The sequence below is a fragment of the Chiloscyllium plagiosum genome, chromosome 10, assembly GCF_004010195.1.
Source record: "Chiloscyllium plagiosum isolate BGI_BamShark_2017 chromosome 10, ASM401019v2, whole genome shotgun sequence".
Lineage (NCBI taxonomy): Eukaryota > Metazoa > Chordata > Chondrichthyes > Orectolobiformes > Hemiscylliidae > Chiloscyllium > Chiloscyllium plagiosum.
The window spans coordinates 39579644-39598397 of record NC_057719.1 but is presented as its reverse complement, the minus strand read 5'-3'; the positions used below and the strand labels follow the sequence as shown (position 1 = coordinate 39598397).

The 18754-nt window shown below is 37.2% G+C and overlaps 1 protein-coding gene across 16 annotated transcripts in view; it reads right to left on the bottom strand.

Moving 5' to 3' along the window:
• Positions 1 to 993: 993 nt before the first annotated feature.
• mark3a (MAP/microtubule affinity-regulating kinase 3a) overlaps positions 994 to 18754 on the bottom strand; it is a 175131-nt gene continuing 157370 nt past the window's right edge. For 5 of the 16 annotated variants that reach the window (XM_043697487.1, XM_043697488.1, XM_043697489.1 and 2 more), the window contains 2 exons: positions 6109 to 6153; positions 994 to 2821 (listed from right to left, as the gene is read on the bottom strand). In XM_043697487.1, coding sequence (XP_043553422.1) covers positions 2476 to 2821; positions 6109 to 6153 — 391 coding nt within the window. In that variant the 3' untranslated portion in view covers positions 994 to 2475. Of the gene's footprint in view, positions 2822 to 6108; positions 6154 to 10569; positions 10619 to 10726; positions 10810 to 18754 lie in introns of those variants that run through there. The other 11 variants (XM_043697492.1, XM_043697494.1, XM_043697502.1 and 8 more) reach the window with 5 other exon arrangements.

Below are 18754 nucleotides of genomic sequence, written 5' to 3'. Positions count from 1 at the left end.
ACCAACATATACAGACTGTCCACAGAATAGCTCTCTTAAAGGTACTTTTGGCGATCAACAACCAGTGAAACAGAAACCCTAAGTAGAAGACAGAAGAAGATATAAAAAGATTTAACAGCTATCTGGTTTTGAAATTTGAATTTTCTGGTAAACCTTAATCGGGGTTTTTATCAGACCAGTATTAAAGAAGGGAAAGTAATAGATAGGTTAGAGAAAGGAGTTGTAAATTATTAGTTAATTATTCTCTGTTAGACTTTAAAACAAAAAGTTGTTAATATTTACTTTAAATAGTGACCTTTGGGATAGTGCTGGCCTCTCGAATTTTCACAATTACAGCACGGGGTGAAGATTTTCTGTGTGTCAGGTTTAAGTTAGTAGAGGGGTTCACCCTGTGTCGTAACATGCTAGAGATCTCTGTCACTTTACAAACTTAGTGGCTGCCACACTTAGTTTCATGAGGAGACTGTCTCTGAAAATACATTGATAAAATTCAGGTTGGTCCCTAGAAATGCTTTAAACAAGACTCTTAGCTGGCAAGGATTTTCTGGCTATGAATCATCTTCAGCTTGCATCAATTGTTCTTACTTCAAATGTTTCTTCTTTAACCCTTAGAGATAACATTCTGTACTTGTTACAGGTGAAAAAATAATTTCCTGTAGGATGATATGGGAGATATGGATGTGATCCTTGATAAATAAGAAAGTTTATACATTCTGAAGGATTTTGTTTCAACACTACAATGCAAATGTAAAAGATAATGTAAAATGTATTGATCCAAATGATCACAGAATTGAAGGACTAATGGCTCCTAGATGTAAGTTTTCAGCTGTGAACAAATAAAGATATTAAAAATTGTGTCATTCCAAAGAAGAACTCCACAGTAAACAAGCCACTATTGTCAGATTTGAGCAAAAGACTGAGCAGTAGTTTAGAATTATATTAAAGAATGTGAGGTGACTTGACTACAATATTTGTAAAAATACAGTGCTTTGTGCATTATACATGGAGAAGAATTTATTTTCTGGTATTTGAATTACATGAGTGGAAAAACTTAGCAAAAAGGTTTGACCTTCCATTTCACTAGTTTTGATTTATGTCAATCCATGTGTATACTATTCTTAGTTGCTAGTGGACTAAACAGCAACATACTTGGACGGAATCATTGGTGTAAAATGGAAAAATACAAGGAATAAAATATTTATAGCTAATAGGCTGATAGACATTGTATATATGTGTATATATTTATGTGCATATTTGTCAGTGAGTAAACTGATATGTGACATTTCAGAAATACATTTTAGTTTCTTTTCCTTTAATGAAGAGTTGTGAACCTGAAATGTTGACAACTTACATTGATTTGTAACTCCTGGCTCATTACAGAACATTAAAAAAATGAAAAAAAAACTGTATAACAGTATGATACTGTCCGCAAACTAAGTTACATTATTTACATTCCAAAGGACAGTGCTGATAGTTTGGAAAAAAAACAAAAACCGCATACTTAAATGAATATTGTCCCATACTGCCAAATGTTAAATTACAGACTCAAGACATTTTTACTTAGCTAGTATGTGTGGAGGACAGACTGTATTCTTATTAACAATAATTACAGCTAAATAAAGTACGGCCGAACAAAACTGTTTCCAATCTAAGCTTTACTGTAAAGAAACTCAAACAATAAACATATAATTTTATGTCCTAATTGATTAAGGAACAGTCTTAGATGGTGATATTTTCTACAATAAAGAGATCCTAAGTGTGGTTTAGCATCTGTGATCTACAGTACTTAAATCATTTCCAAATCACAGCACCCCTGGCTTAACACAGGTAATTTATATCATCACAGGCCTAAATACAGCTGATAGGTTTCTTCCATTAGCAGAATTTCTTGCTTTATAATATATTTTACAGAAACAACTAGCTCATAGGTACACACCTCCATTGTCAGAAGGCCATTAAACACAACTGATGGAAAATGAGTTTATTTGTTTCTTACAATTCGTTGTCTTTGAAAAGCTAAGCACCTGAATCAGTACTAACAGTGGAAGATATACAGGTTTGAAAACAGGTCTCTCAATTCAACAACATTTTAAAGAGAAGGATTTTGTTGGAACATTTTTTTAATACATACACGGATCATACCTACACAGGATGAATCATTTCCAGTTTGTTTTACAAGCAACTGACTCTAAGCCAATTACAAACGTGAAGTAACTGAGATGAAGGGGCAAGCTGTTCAGTTATTAGGATACTGACTGCTGTAGTGCACTTTTATAAAAAGAAAATCTATTCTTTGATCAACTTCCCCATCCCCTCAGCAGCTTGTGAATTTCCACTGTTTTCCAATACCATGATCTGAAATTGCAGTAGTTATTGCGTAAGCATTATCCTATACATTTTCTTCAATAAATTTCCACCAGTGTTCAGAAAAAAACACTCATGAAATGTCGCCTGAAACTATAGCTTAGCCATATTTTACAGCCTTAATTCATTGGCAATTTTGGAAGCAATATTTTTAAAAGCTATGGATGTTCCTGATATTCGCTTAAAACGAACTCCATTAAGTGACAGTCTTGGCAGTTTGCAGACCTCCATCTCCCATTGTACAAGGTTTTCTGCATGACCATCGCCATGGACACAAAAGAGCAAGAAACGCTCACGCTGTTCATAATCACAATTGTTTGCATCAAGAACCTTTCGGATCTCTCTCATCATGTCATTGGGATCCATGGAGCTGGTCGTTTTCATACTCCAGGTAAATCGGAGTGAACGGGGCTTTGCTTCTTTGATTTCGTCTTTTTGATCCCCAGATACATTGCGACTGCAGGAAACAAAAAGAAAATTCAGCAGCCAAATAACAGAACATGGAACTACACACTGCTGCTTCTATTTTTGTTCTCTATTTTATAAATACATGCAGTCTGTCAAAAAGCATGCATGAAGTCGAACCTGTGTTGTTAGTTAGTTTCTCAATCTCTGCAGTGTGATATTTCTGAAAAATAATTTACCTGATCTCTTAAAACATGAACAGATACTTTATTTAACATGTAACTGAAATTTGAATTATGCTTTATTAATTTAGCATAATCTGCAATGTTACTTTTGGATTGCTGCATTTTTACTGCAAAAAGATTTTGGATAAATATTGAAAGTGGTGACATAACCTAAAGTCAGTGATCTGAGCATGCAAAAGCTAAGTAACGGGAGTCCAACTCAACGATCATCTGACACTACTTGAGCTCTGTGCAAGAATGTCAAACGCCAATATGGCGCAATGCCAATTTTATAAAAACTGCTGCAGCCATGGGAATGTTATCAAACTTAGCATGGTGTGATTTTTCTGGGACAAAAGTGAATGCTGCTTGCATATCCTAACATTAAAACATGAGGAAATGAATTCAAAAGAAACACTTTGACGTGGAGCTATCTCTGCAGGATTGCAATGTAGAAACGTGTAACAAACTGCACACTTCAATCTGCAGATGCCCATCTTGGTTTTATATATGCAGTATATCACCAATGTTTAATTTGCTAATGTAAAATTTAATGCAAAATCTCAGATTCATGTATAAAAAAATGGAATGCAGTTCTGCATCAATTGATTTGTAATATCCAACTGTCAATCAATAATCTTTCTAAACAAGTAACATTTTAGTCTTTTGTGTAAAGATTTTAAAAGCAAAAAATGACTAATCAGCTGTGCCCATAAGGTGGAATTGTGTTCCGAGTCACAGTTAAAACATATTAAAAAAAAACTAGAAAGTTAGATGGAGCAAAAATTATATTAGCAAGTTTCAAATAGCAGTAAAATAAGGGCTTTTAATAATAAGATACAAGTTCCAAAATAATTTTTTTATCATTACCATCTAAAATGTACAGAAACCCATAATAATCTTAGAACCTCTCCAAACCAAATTGTTGAGAAAGTTATAGAGATGTCAATTTTCATTTCAGGGATTCACCCTTTCTTACCAAACATCAAAAGAATGGTATAAAGATAGTGTTAGGAGGAGAAAGTGAGGACTGCAGATGCTGGAGATCAGAGCTGAAAATGTGTTGTTGGAAAAGCGCAGCAGGTCAGGCAGCATCCAAGGAGCAGGAGAATCGACGTTTCGGGCATGAGCCCTTCTTCAGGGCTGATTCCTGAAGAAGGGCTCATGCCCGAAACGTCGATTCTCCTGCTCCCTGGATGCTGCCTGACTTGCTGCTCTTTTCCAGCAACACATTTTCAGCTCAGATAAAGATAGTGTTAGTCAAGTGTGCAAGAATTTAACAAGCGAAAATTGTGCACCCTTCTTGCAGAACACCCTTCTTGCCTTCCACTGTTCATCCAGTTTACTCAAGCCTTACTTAGGGTTTCAGTTTGTAGAATTAAGTGGAACTGAGGTGAAGTGCCCTACATGCTGGTGGCAAATCCACTTTTCAACATGTTGTTGAAAATCTAAGTTTGCTAGTCACTTGCTAATACTGCAATGGAGCAAGGCTTGACCAGCTTGACTCAGGTATTGAGCATTAGGTATGTACAGAGAAGATTCACTTGGCTCCAATCTCCCATTGGCAGACAAGTCCTTGCTCCAAATTTCTCACTATCCTCCAAGGAGGATTGCTGGTTGGTGATCAGATAACTGAAAATCGTGGTTTGAGCCCTTGGTAGGCAACCAACAAGTACCATAAACTGCTCCCAAGCAGTAGTGAGCAGCATGATTCAGTATCGAGTCCACAGTGGGCAGTATACAGCTAATTGGGGGATGCATTACAATTGCTTGCTTCTTTTATGCAATCTAATTAGGTATGTGTAAAATTCTGGATATATGACTGTGTTCAGGTCAAACTGTCAAGCAGCTAATGATCAATCTCCAATTTCATCCTCAACTATCTAGGGATAAGCACTCCTGTCTCACAACGCCAGGGACCAAGGTTAAATTCCAGCCTCGATTCCAGTCTATGTGGAGCTTGCACATTCTCCCCTTTTTGGTATGGGTTTCCTCCGGGGGGTCTGGTTTTCTCCCACAGTGGAAGTTAGGTGAATTGGCCATGGTGAAATTGTCTCTAGTATTCAGGGATGTATAGGCTCGGTTGATTAGCCATAGGCAGATGTGGGGTTACAGGATATGGTGGGGGTCTGGGTGGGATGCTCTTCAGAGTGTTGGCGTGGTCCCAATGGGCTGAATGGCCTCTTTCTGCACTGTTGCGATTCTATTTAATAAACAGTTACATCGTATGATGGAAGGACCTATTCTAATATTATAACAGATAGCTTGATGTTCTCAGCAGGCAAATCCTATGCCATGTACCATAACAGTATTTTCAAAAATTAAATTTACGTCTTTCTGATTATTGCGTTGACTGCATCCATCATGCAGTTATCTCACCTTTTGATTATTTTTCACAGAAAATTTAACCTACTTTCTGTAAAAGAATTTTACAATGTATGTTGTGGGAGTGCTTGTTCTTTCTTGATCAATAAAAAGCTTATACATAAGATCATTGTAAACTAATCAGCATCAGGATAAAGGTTTTCAAAATGGAAAACAGTATTTGGACACCTATATTGTTGGCGCATAGATTGCCTAATATAGCATTAGTCAGCTGTACAGTTCTGCTACCCTTCCATAGCTTAAATACAAGTTTTTATACTTCATCCTCATTAGCATGATTGAAACATTACCATTTCTCTTTGAATAGATTGGCTCAGCGTGCCTCTCCCTTTTGAAATTGGCTAATTTGGTATACGTTCCTGATAGCAAATGGATGAAAAACAACTTTCACCCGAAACAATCAACCTAAAGCGAATTTGAATCTTGGGCTCAAGTGCTAAAAGGGACCCAAATTTTGGGCCAAAAGTATTAAATAAATTAACCAATGTTAACAATAAAATATTTAAAACCTACTGAGAGAACTATATTGCAATTTCAAAATCTCTGTTATTATTCTTACAATATCGCATATTACTATATATCAAATATCAAACAATATTTCAACAACTTTATCAAAAGTATCGACACTCCCTGAAATTATGTTTTCCAGGAATGAGACTACAAAACATTTTTGATAGCGCAATATTTGGTCGCATTGACATAAACCTACTAAACATACAAGCATTCTCACCTTGAGCCCTCAAATCTCCCGTTTCTCTCAGGTTCAGTTGGGACCCTCAATGAAAGCAATCCGAAAGCACAAGGAATTAAAGAAAGAAGAAAATTCTTAAGCTTGTGTTATATAACCTACTGCACACAAGGACTAACCAATTCATCACTTATGTTGATGCAGACAGAAACATGCATTTCCTTACAATGGCAGAAGATTTTATCTAATTGCACTTTTATCATGAGCAGAGGCCACTTACAACAAGAGAAACCTTCTGAACTGTTTTCTACAAACCTCAACTGGTGTGGTTTGAAGAAGAAGTCATCATGTTTGTGTTTTGTAGGGAAGATGGAATAAGGTAAACAAAATTGATGGGAGTGTAAGCCTAAAATATTTGGACAGTAATTCCTTGCTTAAAGTCCTTGCTGCATTTCTGCAAAGTGCAATGCTAAATGAAACGCATAAAGCAAATCAGATTTTCCGAGCAGAACCAAAGTAAAAATCTGTAGTTAAGTTTTAGAAGATCTTTCCTGTCAGAAGAAAAAGCATTAAGATATAATATCGCTTTTCAGTTGAACGAATATGTATTCATACATTTCCATTCTTGCAAATGAAATAATATTGAAAATAATATAAATTTTAAAAAATAGACACAACATGCTAACTCTTTGTATAAAAATTAAATCCTGCTGGCCATGTCTTCCTGATCCTCCTGCTTGCTGACCCCCACCTCCCCAATCAACCCCATCCCTGGTTCTCTTTCGCCCACCATCTCCCACGCCTGCACCTGTTTTACGTCTGAGATCTTGAGTGAGACAGTGAGAGGAGCTGCAAATAGAAATGTTAGGGAAAAAAGCAATGAGCAGGGAGATGGTGAGCAAGATGATCAGTGAGCAAAGGGGGCACCAAACAGGAGAGAGGCGGGAAGTGTGAGGGCTGTGGTCTTAATGCAGAACTGGAGGGAATCCCAGAAAGTGGGACAAAAAGTTGTCGATGATGGGTCAGGGAATGATGAATTTTGCAGCTAGAGTGCAGAAACAAAGTTACAGAGATGACCAGAAGCAATGCTGCATATACAAAATCATATTTGAGATCTGAACTTTTGTCACTGGGAAGTTGAGAGTCAATGCTGGGCAGGGAACACAGTCAAGGATCACTTGCTTTTTATAATGGAAAACAGTTGGGTCAAAGAGATTACAAGAATTCTGGTTTGGCCAAACAAATGTTTTACTTCTTCCACCTGTTGAAAAATTAACCTATTTTAACTGACTTCTTGTCCACTTATGTATATAGAAGCATTGCTTTGACTTAGCACATAATTTAGAAGTTGGTACACCAAGAATAATATATTTGTATAGCTTCCAATCATACACACATCATGCAAACAAATAACCTGTACAATTCAAAACTACACAATAGTGAGAAGCTTACTTAAGGTGAGCACCGGTAAAGTGCAAGAGAAGATAAAAGATCAAAGACACAAAACAAACTCAGTTGTTCTAATTAAAGCTTAAAACACATGCAAAACACTAATCGTTCTGGAACTAATTTTCTCTAAAAATCCATAGATTTCAAGGTAATGCATCACTCATATGGTGCTTCATTTCCAAACTCTCCTCTTGAAAAATAAGCATGGGATAAAAATGAATCAAAACATGTTGGTTCCAAAATAAACTATTAAATCTTGGATATTTGGATTTCAGTGGTTTTAACACAGGAATTGAGAAAGAAATATAATTTGCCCAATGTTACTCAGATAATCCTTTCTGTAAACCATAACAACACGTCAGGAATTAAGACAATCACGGCAGATTCATTACATTTGCTAATGTACAACTAACATGTTAAAACTTGATTTGCCATAGCAATGAAAAAGTTGCTGTAAAAAAACCTGTTGCCTGATCTGTATGGTAATTAACTTAGAAGTCATCAGATTCAATGACATAATCTGTGCAACAACATATTATCCCAAATCCTCTCCATCCAAGCACAATGTTGAAATGAAAGCCCTGTTTCCTATATCTAATATCACTATCATTCTTAACATTAAATACAACCAGCTGCCAAAGCCAAACACAATAAAACTCAAAGTTTAGAAGTCTAATAATTTTATCGAATTATGCACGGCTACTTTTAATTGATTGAATACAGTCATCTCAGAACTTAATAAGATAGTAATGTAAACAGAACACTTCTTGGAAAACTAGCTCAAATTTAATTAGAATTAAATAATACTATAAAATCTCTCAGATATCTTGTGGTCTCAGAGTACTATAGCTGAAAATGTGTTGCTGGAAAAGCGCAGCAGGTCAGGCAGCATCCAAGGAGAGCCTGACCTGCTGCGCTTTTCCAGCAACACATTTTCAGCTCTGATCTCCAGCATCTGCAGCCCTCACTTTCTCTCAGAGTACTATACAATCAAATCAATGACTAGGCTAATTAGATTCCTGCATACACTGAGATTCCATTTAAAATGACAAAATGCTTATTTTATCTGTGAAATCAACATAGTAAGATAAAATTATTTCAAAGCCTTTGCCACTGAGATTTAGTGAGTAAATTTACACAAAGAATGAGGAACTCCCCCAGCTTTTTATGAAAAGACATTACAAGCCTTACTCTTTGTAACATCATCAGCAGCACCTTTTCTATCAGTAAAGCAACAGACAAAACTTTGCTACGGAGGTCGAGATGAAACTTGCTAACAAGCAGCCCCTGTAATCCAAATTTTAATTTGTCACATTCTAGGTTGGAAAAAGAAAAGGATCATTTGATTTTAAAGCAATGTGGATTAATGTTATAGTGTGGAATTTCTGAAGTGTAATTTGACTTGCAGTTTTAACCTAAATACATTTTCAACAGGCTTAAATGAATACTATTTGTCAATGATGTTTTGAGGGAAGTGCATGTTATTATTTTTAAGAAAGGATACACTGTAGTCAATGCACAGGCTCATAGATAAAAATGTAAGGATTGCTGATATTCCTATAGACTCAATAAATCTGCACTGCAGCTTAATATTAGATTTGAATGCCAAAATTAATTTGAGAAACAAAAAAAATTTTCAGGACATCCCACATACTCAGCAGATCTGAAATAGTCCATTCAATGATAAGATTTCTGTGTACCTCACAGTCATTTATTATTTCACATATGCAAGTCACTGAAAAACACAATGGAGTAGTCACCAGTTTTACACTGGGAAAATAGGAAATCTAAATCTTAACAGAAAACAAAAACTGAGATGAGTCATAAAGACTGAAGTTCCTGTACAGTTTCTAGATGCACACAGCTACCTGTTTTACACGCAAAGTTGTTGCTTAATTTTGTGCTAACAATTTTCAAGTCAGTTGATAGGTTACAGTATTTTTTTCCTTCCAAAACAGATTACATGGGTCAGATTCTCTTTCAGTGCGTGCATGGTAGAAGTGCATTTTTATAAAGAAACTAAAAGTATACTCCTTAAATAAACACAGATTTCAGAAAGATTTCCTGAATAATTATAGAGTCATAGGAGATGTACAGCATGGAAACAAACCCTTCGGACCAGATATCCTAAATAAATCTAGTCCCATTTGCCAGCATTTGGCCTATATCCCTCTAAACACTTCCTATTCATATACCCATCCTGATATCTTTTAAATATTGTAATTGCACATCTCCACCAATTCTGGCAGCTCATTCCATACACGTACCACCCTCTGCGTGAAAAAAAATGCCCCTTAGGTCCCTTTTATATTTTTCCCCTCTCACCTTAACTATATGCCCTCTAGTTTTGGATTCCCCCACCCCAGGGAAAAGATCTTATTTGTTTGCCCTACCAGAGCCCTTCATGATTTAATAAACCTCTATAAGGTCACCCCTCAGCCTCCAGGGAAAATAATCCCAGACAATTCAGCCTCTCCTGGTAGCTCAAAACCCCCAACCCTGACAATATCCTTGTAAACCTTTTCTGAGCCTTTTCAAGTTTCACAACATCCTACCCAAAGCAGGGAGACCAGAATTGCATGCAGTATTCCAAAAGTGGCCTAACCAATATCCTCTACAGCTGCAACATGACCACCCAACTCCTATGCTTAATGCACTGACCAATAGAGGCAAGCACACCAAATACCTTTTTCACTATCCTATCTACCATGAAGTTATTACTCAATTGCATTGAACTTACATTTCACTTAACAGCCGAACACAGACATTTTCCTTTAGTCCACATTCAGGACTAATAGTTTTTAAAATGTGCCAACAAGCAATATATTGCAAGTTAAATGGTTTCTCAACAGAGAAACATTCAATTCATCCTAAAGTGATATGTCAGCAAGGAAGAATTCCAGCTCTTTAAAACACATCAAGGCTTTCAAATGCAAATGTTGTGATTATGTGTTAAGTCTAACTGTTACAATATTCTAAAGCAGAAATTTCTTAGTACTGTCTAAAACATTTCAATATAAATTACAGTGTCTAAAGTACTGATCTTTGACTTACTACTGTAAGTATTTTAATAGACAGTGGAAAAGTCCTTTGGATCTGAGATCTGGAAGAAAAAAGGAATTCTAAACGTAAAGAGTTTTATAAGTGCGCAAAGAAAGTATTTCAGAAATAAATGTCAAGAGGAGGAAAGATTTAGAGGCTGAAGACTTACTAACAGTCTTTGATCCTTGTGGAGGAGTATTTGCGGGCACTGATTTGTTCGAAGTCTGCCGTTTTGATGGGTCAATAGTGACCCTGAGAAGAGGAAAAATGTTGGAGAATTAAACTGCACATATAGATCAATCTACATATAGTCTGACATATGTTAGCACATTAAGTGCTGATGCTCCCACTTTGTTACCTACAACTGTAGCAACTTAGAACAAAATTAGAATAACAATTAACTCAACTTTCTCATCACTGACCAAAGATGAACACAACTACATAACTGCACTCTACCTCAGTAGCATCAAACTACTCATAACTAAATAATTGAGACAGTGAATCTTAGGATAAATTCTGCAGTTGCATGAAATGCATTGTACACATATTTATCTATATATGATATACATGGTATAAAGAACATGGTGAGCCAATATGTGCATAAATCATTAAAGATGGAAAAACAGATGGAGGCGGTGGTTAATAAAGCACAAAATATTCAAGGATATATTTACAGCGGCATAGCATAAATGGGATGCTGAACCTATATAAAGGTAGTTATACCACAAATTAAATACCCAGTTCTGGGTGCCAAATTTAGAAAGGATGTGAAGTTTGGAAAGTGTGTGAGGGGTTTACAAAAATGGTTCCAAGGATGAGAAACTTCTGTCATGAAGATAGATTGGAAAAGTTGACACTGTTTCCTTAGAGAGGAGGCGGCTAAGAGGAGATTAGGTTGAAGTTTTCAAAATCATGACAGGTCTGGACAGTGCAGACAGGCAGAAACTGTTCCTGCTCATAAGCAAGTCAAGAGTAATACAGCAGTGCTATGATGATTTGCAAAAGAAGTCACTAATATGAGAAGGAACTTTTTCACACTGGCTTGAATCTGGAATGTAATGCCTGGAAGTGTAGTGGAGGCAGATTCAATTGAGGCATTAAAGGTGGCAATAGTTGATTATTTAAATACAAACATACAAGATTACAGGGAGCAGGTGGCAAAACACAAAGTCATTATATCATTTTGGAAACCTGATGCAGACATGTAACATTTCTAATGATTCTGCCATCAAGTGCAAATGATGATACAATTTTATCTTCATTCTTATAGAAAAGTTCAGAATTTTGCATACTGTTATTACTTTCCAACTCATTTGTATTTCACTCAGAACTTCTACTACCTCTCTGCCTCATTTTCATTTTAAATGGTTGAAAGGCAACGGATACCACCAAAAGACAGATTAACTAGTCGATGATTTCAGTGTTGTTTGTGAGAAAATTGCCTAAATTTAAAATAATAAGACTGTGAAATAGTTTGGAGTCTCCTGAGGACATGTGAAGTATTATATAAATACATTCCTTTTCCTTCCTTGTGGAAGACACTGTGTTTGGTTGATTTTAAAAGAAACAAATACTTGATATGTGGGCACTGCCAACTAGGTCAGCATTTACTGCCCATCTTTACTTGCCTTGAGAAGAAAGTAATTGAACTCTTTAGTGGTTTGACGTAATTGAGTTTTACACTAGAATACTTAAGAATGCAGCCATGTTTGCAGGAATTGGATTTAAATATAGGTCAGAATGGATAAGGATGGTACACATTCTTATTGGACACTAATGAAACAGTGGATTTTGTGATACAATGTGAAAATTTGATCATTTTCATTAATACGAGCCATTTCCATGATTTTTAAAAAAAATATGAATCCACATTCTCAACTGCCCTGATGAATTGGAACACATTGTCTGGATTGCTCCTCAAAACAGTGGGCTATGTTGGAATGCATGTATTTATATGAATTACATTAATGAGTTTTATCAGCATCAATCCTTTCCACTTTAGTACTTCTTTAAAACAGTAATAGCATCTAACTACTTTTTGTTGTTGGAGGGTATGGAGGGCTGACGGTTCTTGGCATAATGATGTAGGCTTTCAATTCTAATCAGTGAACGAAATAATTTACTGTCAGGTAAGAAATATTTGTCATTGAAAACTAAATGATGGACACAACTGCAATATTTTGAAAGAGATTACCCAAATTTGCAGATGTATTGCTGGTTCGAAGTCATTAAAAAAAGAATAGACATATTTTAGAAACATTAAAAATTGGTTGCATATAATTTTTAGCATATTGTATAAGCTATTTCAAGGTACTGAGTCTATGATGGCAAAAAATCTATTAAAATATTTAACATTTGATAGGATGACATATAATTTACAAACCAGGATTGTTTTTTCAAAGCAGAAAGGGATGGACAGGAGAATTTTTTTTTTTAAACAAACTACAGATTGTAACAATTTATCAAATCTGATTTTTTTGGGAGTGTGGAGAGGGAAGTAATGAGAAAAGAATCATGTGCTCAAAGTGGAAGATAAATATCCTAGAAAAGGCAGATATTTCCTATTTGTGTACTGTGTACTTTCCAGCACTCCGCAGAGCAACATGACCAGATATAGCATTGTCTCCTCTCTTCAAAATACTCTAACCATGGACTATATCCCCATTTTCAAAATATAACCTTCTACTATATCAGTTTCATTCTTTTTACTTTAAATACCAGCTATTCTGAGTCAGGAGTCAAATTATGAGTAGTGTGGGGTAATGGAGTATAACAAACTGGTTGGAATCGCTAAACTTATTTCCCTTGGGAAGTTAAGGGGGAGAGCTTTTAGTGGAGAGACAGACTTTCAACTGATTAGTTTAGCCTAAATGTGTAAAGTGAAAATATAGTATAATAAGGGATTCAAATAACGGCAGCTAAACTTGCTGACGACACAAGGATAGGTAGGAAAGCGAGTTGTGTAGAGGACATAAGGAGTTTATAAAGGAATATGAATGTGTTAAGTGAGTGTGCAAAGATGAGAGAAATGGACTGCAATGTAGGAGTGTGTGAAATTGTCCATTTTGGCAGAAAGAATAAAGAAGAAGCAAGTTATCTAATTGGTAAAAGGTTGCAGTACTCTGAGATGCAGATAGATCTAGGTGTCCTTGTGCAAGAATCACAGGAAGTTAGTATGCCAGTTTAGCAAGTATTCAGGTAAGCCAAGAGAATGTCATGGTTTATTGAGAAGGAAATTACATGCAAGAGTAGGGAGGTTATGCTTCAGATACACAAGACTTGGTGAAACCTCATCTGGATGGCTGTGTACAATGCTGGTCACTATACATATGGAAGGATATTATAGCAGTTATGAATGTTTACAAGACCAATACCTGGAATGAGTGAATTGACCTATGATAAAAGATTAGACAGGCTAGGACTATATCCTCGGCAGCTTTGAAGAGTCAGAGGTGACTTAATTGAAACATAAAAGATTTTGAGGGGACTTGATCAGGTTGCTGTTGAAAGAATGCTTCCTCTTGTGGGAGAATCTACAACTAGGGGATGACAGTTTAAAAGGGGGAGGGACAAGGAAACACATTTTCTGAGGGTTGAGTGCCTTTAGAATTCCCTTCCTTTAAAGAAAGCTGATGCTTAATCTTTACATGTTTTTAAGCTAGAGGTAGACAGATTTTTGAACACCAAAGGGTTGAAAATGTATTGGATGTATGCAAGTGTTAAGGTTAAAATCAGATCAGCAAGGATTTTAACGAATAGTAGAGCAGGCTCAAAAGGCCAACTGCACTTTTATTCACTCATGGGATGTGGACTTTGCTATCTGACCAGTGTTTATTGCCCATTCCTAGTTGCCCTCAAGGTGGTGGTGGTGAGTTGCCAATACCCTTCTGGAGGGAATTCCAGGATTTTGAACCAGTGATAGCAAAGGAATGACAATGATTTCCAAGTTAGAACGGTGAGTAACGTGGAAGGGAACTTCCAGTGGTGGTGTTTCCATGTATCTGCTGCCCTTCTTATTCTAGCTGGAAGTGGTTGCGTGTTTGGAAGGTACTGTCTAAGGATCTTTGGTGAATTTCTGCAGTGCATCTTATAGATAGTATACACTGCTGCTACTCCTGAGCATTGGTGGTAGATGCACTGCCTATCAAGTGGGATGCTTTGTTCTGGATTGTGTTAAGCTTCTTGAGTGTTGCACCATCAAGCAAGTGTGGAGTATTTCATCACACTTTTGCCTTGTAGATTTTAAAAAAAAACATTTACAGGATGAGGGCATCACTGGCTCAGCCAGCATTCATTGTCCATCTCTAATCGCCCAGAGGGCAGCTAAGAGTCAATCACATTGCCATGGTTCTGAAGTCACATATAAACTAGACCAGGTAACGGTGGTAATTTACTTCCCTAAAACATGTTAGTGAAGTAGATGAGTTTTTCCAGCAATTGACAATTGTTTCAAGGCCATCATTAGACTCTTAATTCTAGATTTTTAAAAAATTGAATTCAAATCCCACTTTTTACCACAGAGGCATTCGAACCCGGATTTTGGGAACATTACCTGGGTCACTGGATTAAGAATCTAGCAATCGCTTCATGAGGCCAATGCCTTCCTGAGATGGTGGGCAGGCTTTGGGGAGTCAAGAGAGGAGTTACTCACCATTATATTCCTAGCCTCTGACCTGCTCGTGTAATAACTATTTTTATGTGGCGGTACAGTGAATTTCTGATCAATGGTAACTCCAACGATTTTGATTGTGGGGGTTTCAATGATGGTAATGCTATTGAATGTCAAGGGGTGTGGTCAGATTGTCTCTTATTGGAGACAGTCATTGCCTGGCATTTGTGTGGCGCAAATGTTACTTTCCACTTGACAGCCCAGCTTGGATGTTGCCCAGATCTTGTTGCATTTGCATATGGACTTCTTCAGTATTTGAAGAGTGGCAAATGGTGCTGAACATTGAGCAATCATCAGCGAACATCCCCATTTGTGACTTTATGATGGAGGGAAGGTCATTGATGAAACAGCTGAAGATGGTTGAACCTAGGACATTACCCGAAGGAACTCCTGCAACTATGTCCTGTAGCTGAAATGACTATCCTCCAACAACGAACCACAACTTGAAACTGTGTGCCAGGTATGATATCAACCAGCAGAGACTTTGCCCTATTACCCATTAATTCCAGTTTTGCTAGGGCTCCTTGATGGCACACAATTGAATGTGACATGGATTTCAAGTGGTGTCACTCTCACCTCACCTCGAGAATTCAGCTCTTTTGTTTATGTTTGTCCAAATCTGTAATGAGGTCAAGAGTTGAGTGACCCTGGAGGGTCCCAAACGGGAAGTCACCAAGCAGGTTATTACTGGTCAGGTGCTGCTTGACAGCACAGTTAATGACACCTTCCACCACTTTATTGATGATCAGGAGTAAAATGGTGATAGCAATTGGCCAGGTTGGATTTGTCCTGTTTTTTTGTATACAGGACACACTCGGGCAATTCTTCATATTGTCAGGTGATCCCAGTGTTGTAAATGCATTGGAACAACTTGGCCAGGGGTGTGGCAAGTTCTAAAGCACAAGTCTTCAGTACTTTTGCTGGAATGTTGTCAGGGCCCATAGCCTTTGTGCAATCCATTGCCTCTAACCATGTCTTAATATCACTTGGAGTAAATCATAGGGTCATCAAAATGGCTAAAGACTGGTATCTATAATGCTGGGGACTTTTCAGGGGACTAAAGTGGATTATCCATTTGACAATTCTGTAAATACTTCAGCCCCATCTTTTGCATCAATGAGTTGTGAAATTCCATAATTGGAGGGTCATGATATTTGTAGAACTTCTTCCTCCAGTGAGTTTAACTGTCCACCAGCACTCACGACAATGTGTTGAAAGACTGTAGAGCTTAGATTTGATCTATTGGATGTGGGATTGCTTAGCTCTGTTGTTCACTTGCTGATAATGGCCTACTCTTGTTCCTTGTTTGTATGTTCATAATGTAAAAAATATTCTTCAATGTATTGTTTTGCCTCATGTTTGGACTTCTAAATTTTAATGTATCAAGAAAATGAAATTAATTGTGGAAATGCACATTTTACTGAAGTATGCAAAAAATTACATTGTGTTTTAGAAAGTACAATTTACAAAAATACTGAAAATTTGAAGGTTATTTATGAAATTCTATAGTGACTTAGATGCAAGAGACAGGAATAGAAAGAAATTCTTAATGCTGATGAACAAGAGTTTAGTCATTGGCTATAATGCTCTTAAGATTTTGGTCACCTTGAGAAAAGCTAACTCCCAAAGTTTAAATATGAAAAATGCTAGTTCCCTTATTTTGTCAGTTCTACGAAATTTTGATCAGTGATAATGAAATAGTTTGTACCGATTGAATAATTTTTTTTTAAAATTTTGAGCATTAAAATATTATGGATATTTTTTCCAATGAAAGCAGACATGTTCTGAAATGTAGCTCTGACTGGTCTGTAAATCACTGAATCTGGATATTTTATAAATTGTTGACAGGTTGGAGCAAGAATGGATGGGATCCTCCAGGGTCAGTCTTGTTGGGAATCTGGAACACATTATCTGTAAGAGTGTAGAGACAGAACTCTCATAATATTTTAGAAGCATTTTAGATGTACACTTGTGATGTAAGGCATGCAAGACTATGGACCAAGAGCTGGAAAACAGGATTAGAACAATTACGTGGTTGTTTTGACTACCGCAGACTTGATGGGTCAAAAGACCTTTTTCTGTGTTTTAGATCTCTGACTATGACAACACATTACGTTCTGATGGGAGACAGGGAAAAAATAGCATTCCCTTAGGGTTCTAGTATTGAAGGGAACTAACGAAGAGCACCTTGTCACTTGATTCTTGATCCAAGAGCTAAAATGACAACTGATCAGACAGGTGATGATCTATAGAGCAAATATATATTTACAGATGTTATATTTATTTACAGTGAAATGTTACAAGTGCCACCTGTGTCCTCAGAAGAACCTGAATCTCATCTTGAGAAGGCCTATCATCTGTTCCAAAATGGACATGGCGAGAAACAAATTGGCTGCAATAAATCTACATGCCATCAGTCAGGGGTGTGTGCAATGAAGTCATCAGCAAAAAGGATAGGCCTGTCCTTCGAGCAGCCATCCTTTTATAGTATTCCGCCCTTTGAAATAAGCAGGAATCAGACAGCTAACAAAGACATGGGTATCATGGCAGATTCTAGAGTACCTGTCAAAGAGCTTTAAGATGTGATAGCTATGATCAAAGATAACTTGGACATTGACCTCTTAATGAATTCAGATGCACTATGACATGACACTCTCAACATGATGTATATACAGTCTATAGCACTGAGTTTGGGAAAAGTCAGTTATATTGACAAGGCCTACCTCTTGGGCTGTACCACTGACCTCACTACAGGAAAATAAGATGAAGAGGTGTGATCTTGCACAAAATGCCTCAGTAACAGCCTTATGGGCAGCACGGTGGCACAGTGGTTAGTACTGTTGCCTCACGAGAACGAGGGTAGGTCCGATCAAGGACAGTAGTGGGAGACTGTGTATTGAGTCGGAAGAGATAGGAGAGGTCTTGAATGAGTACTTTTCTTCAGTATTTACAAATGAGAGAGACCGTATTGTTGAAGAGGAGAGTATGAAACAGACTGGTAAGCTAGACGAAATACTTGTTAGGAAGGAAGATGTGTTGGGCATTTTGAAAACTTGAGGATAGACAAGTCCCCCGGGCCTGACGGGATATATCCTAGGATTATGTGGGAAGCAAGAGAGGAAATTGCAGAGCCGTTGGCAGTGATCATTTCGTCTTCACTGTCAACGGGGGTGGTACCAGGAGACTGGAGAGTGGCGAATGTTGTGCCCCTGTTCAAAAAAGGGAATAGGGATAACCATGGGAATTACAGGCCAGTTAGTCTTACTTCGGTGGTAGGCAAAGTAATGGAAAGGGTACTGAGAGATAGGATTTATGAGTATCTGGAAAGACACTGCCTGATTAGGGACAGCCAGCACGGATTTGTGAAGGGGAGGTCTTGCCTTACAAGTCTTATTGAATTCATCGAGGAGGTGACCAAGCATGTGGAAGAGGGTAGAGCAGTGGATGTAGTGTACATGGAATTTAGTAAGGCATTTGATAAGATTCCCCATGGTAGGCTTATGCGGAAAGTCAGGACGCATGGGATAG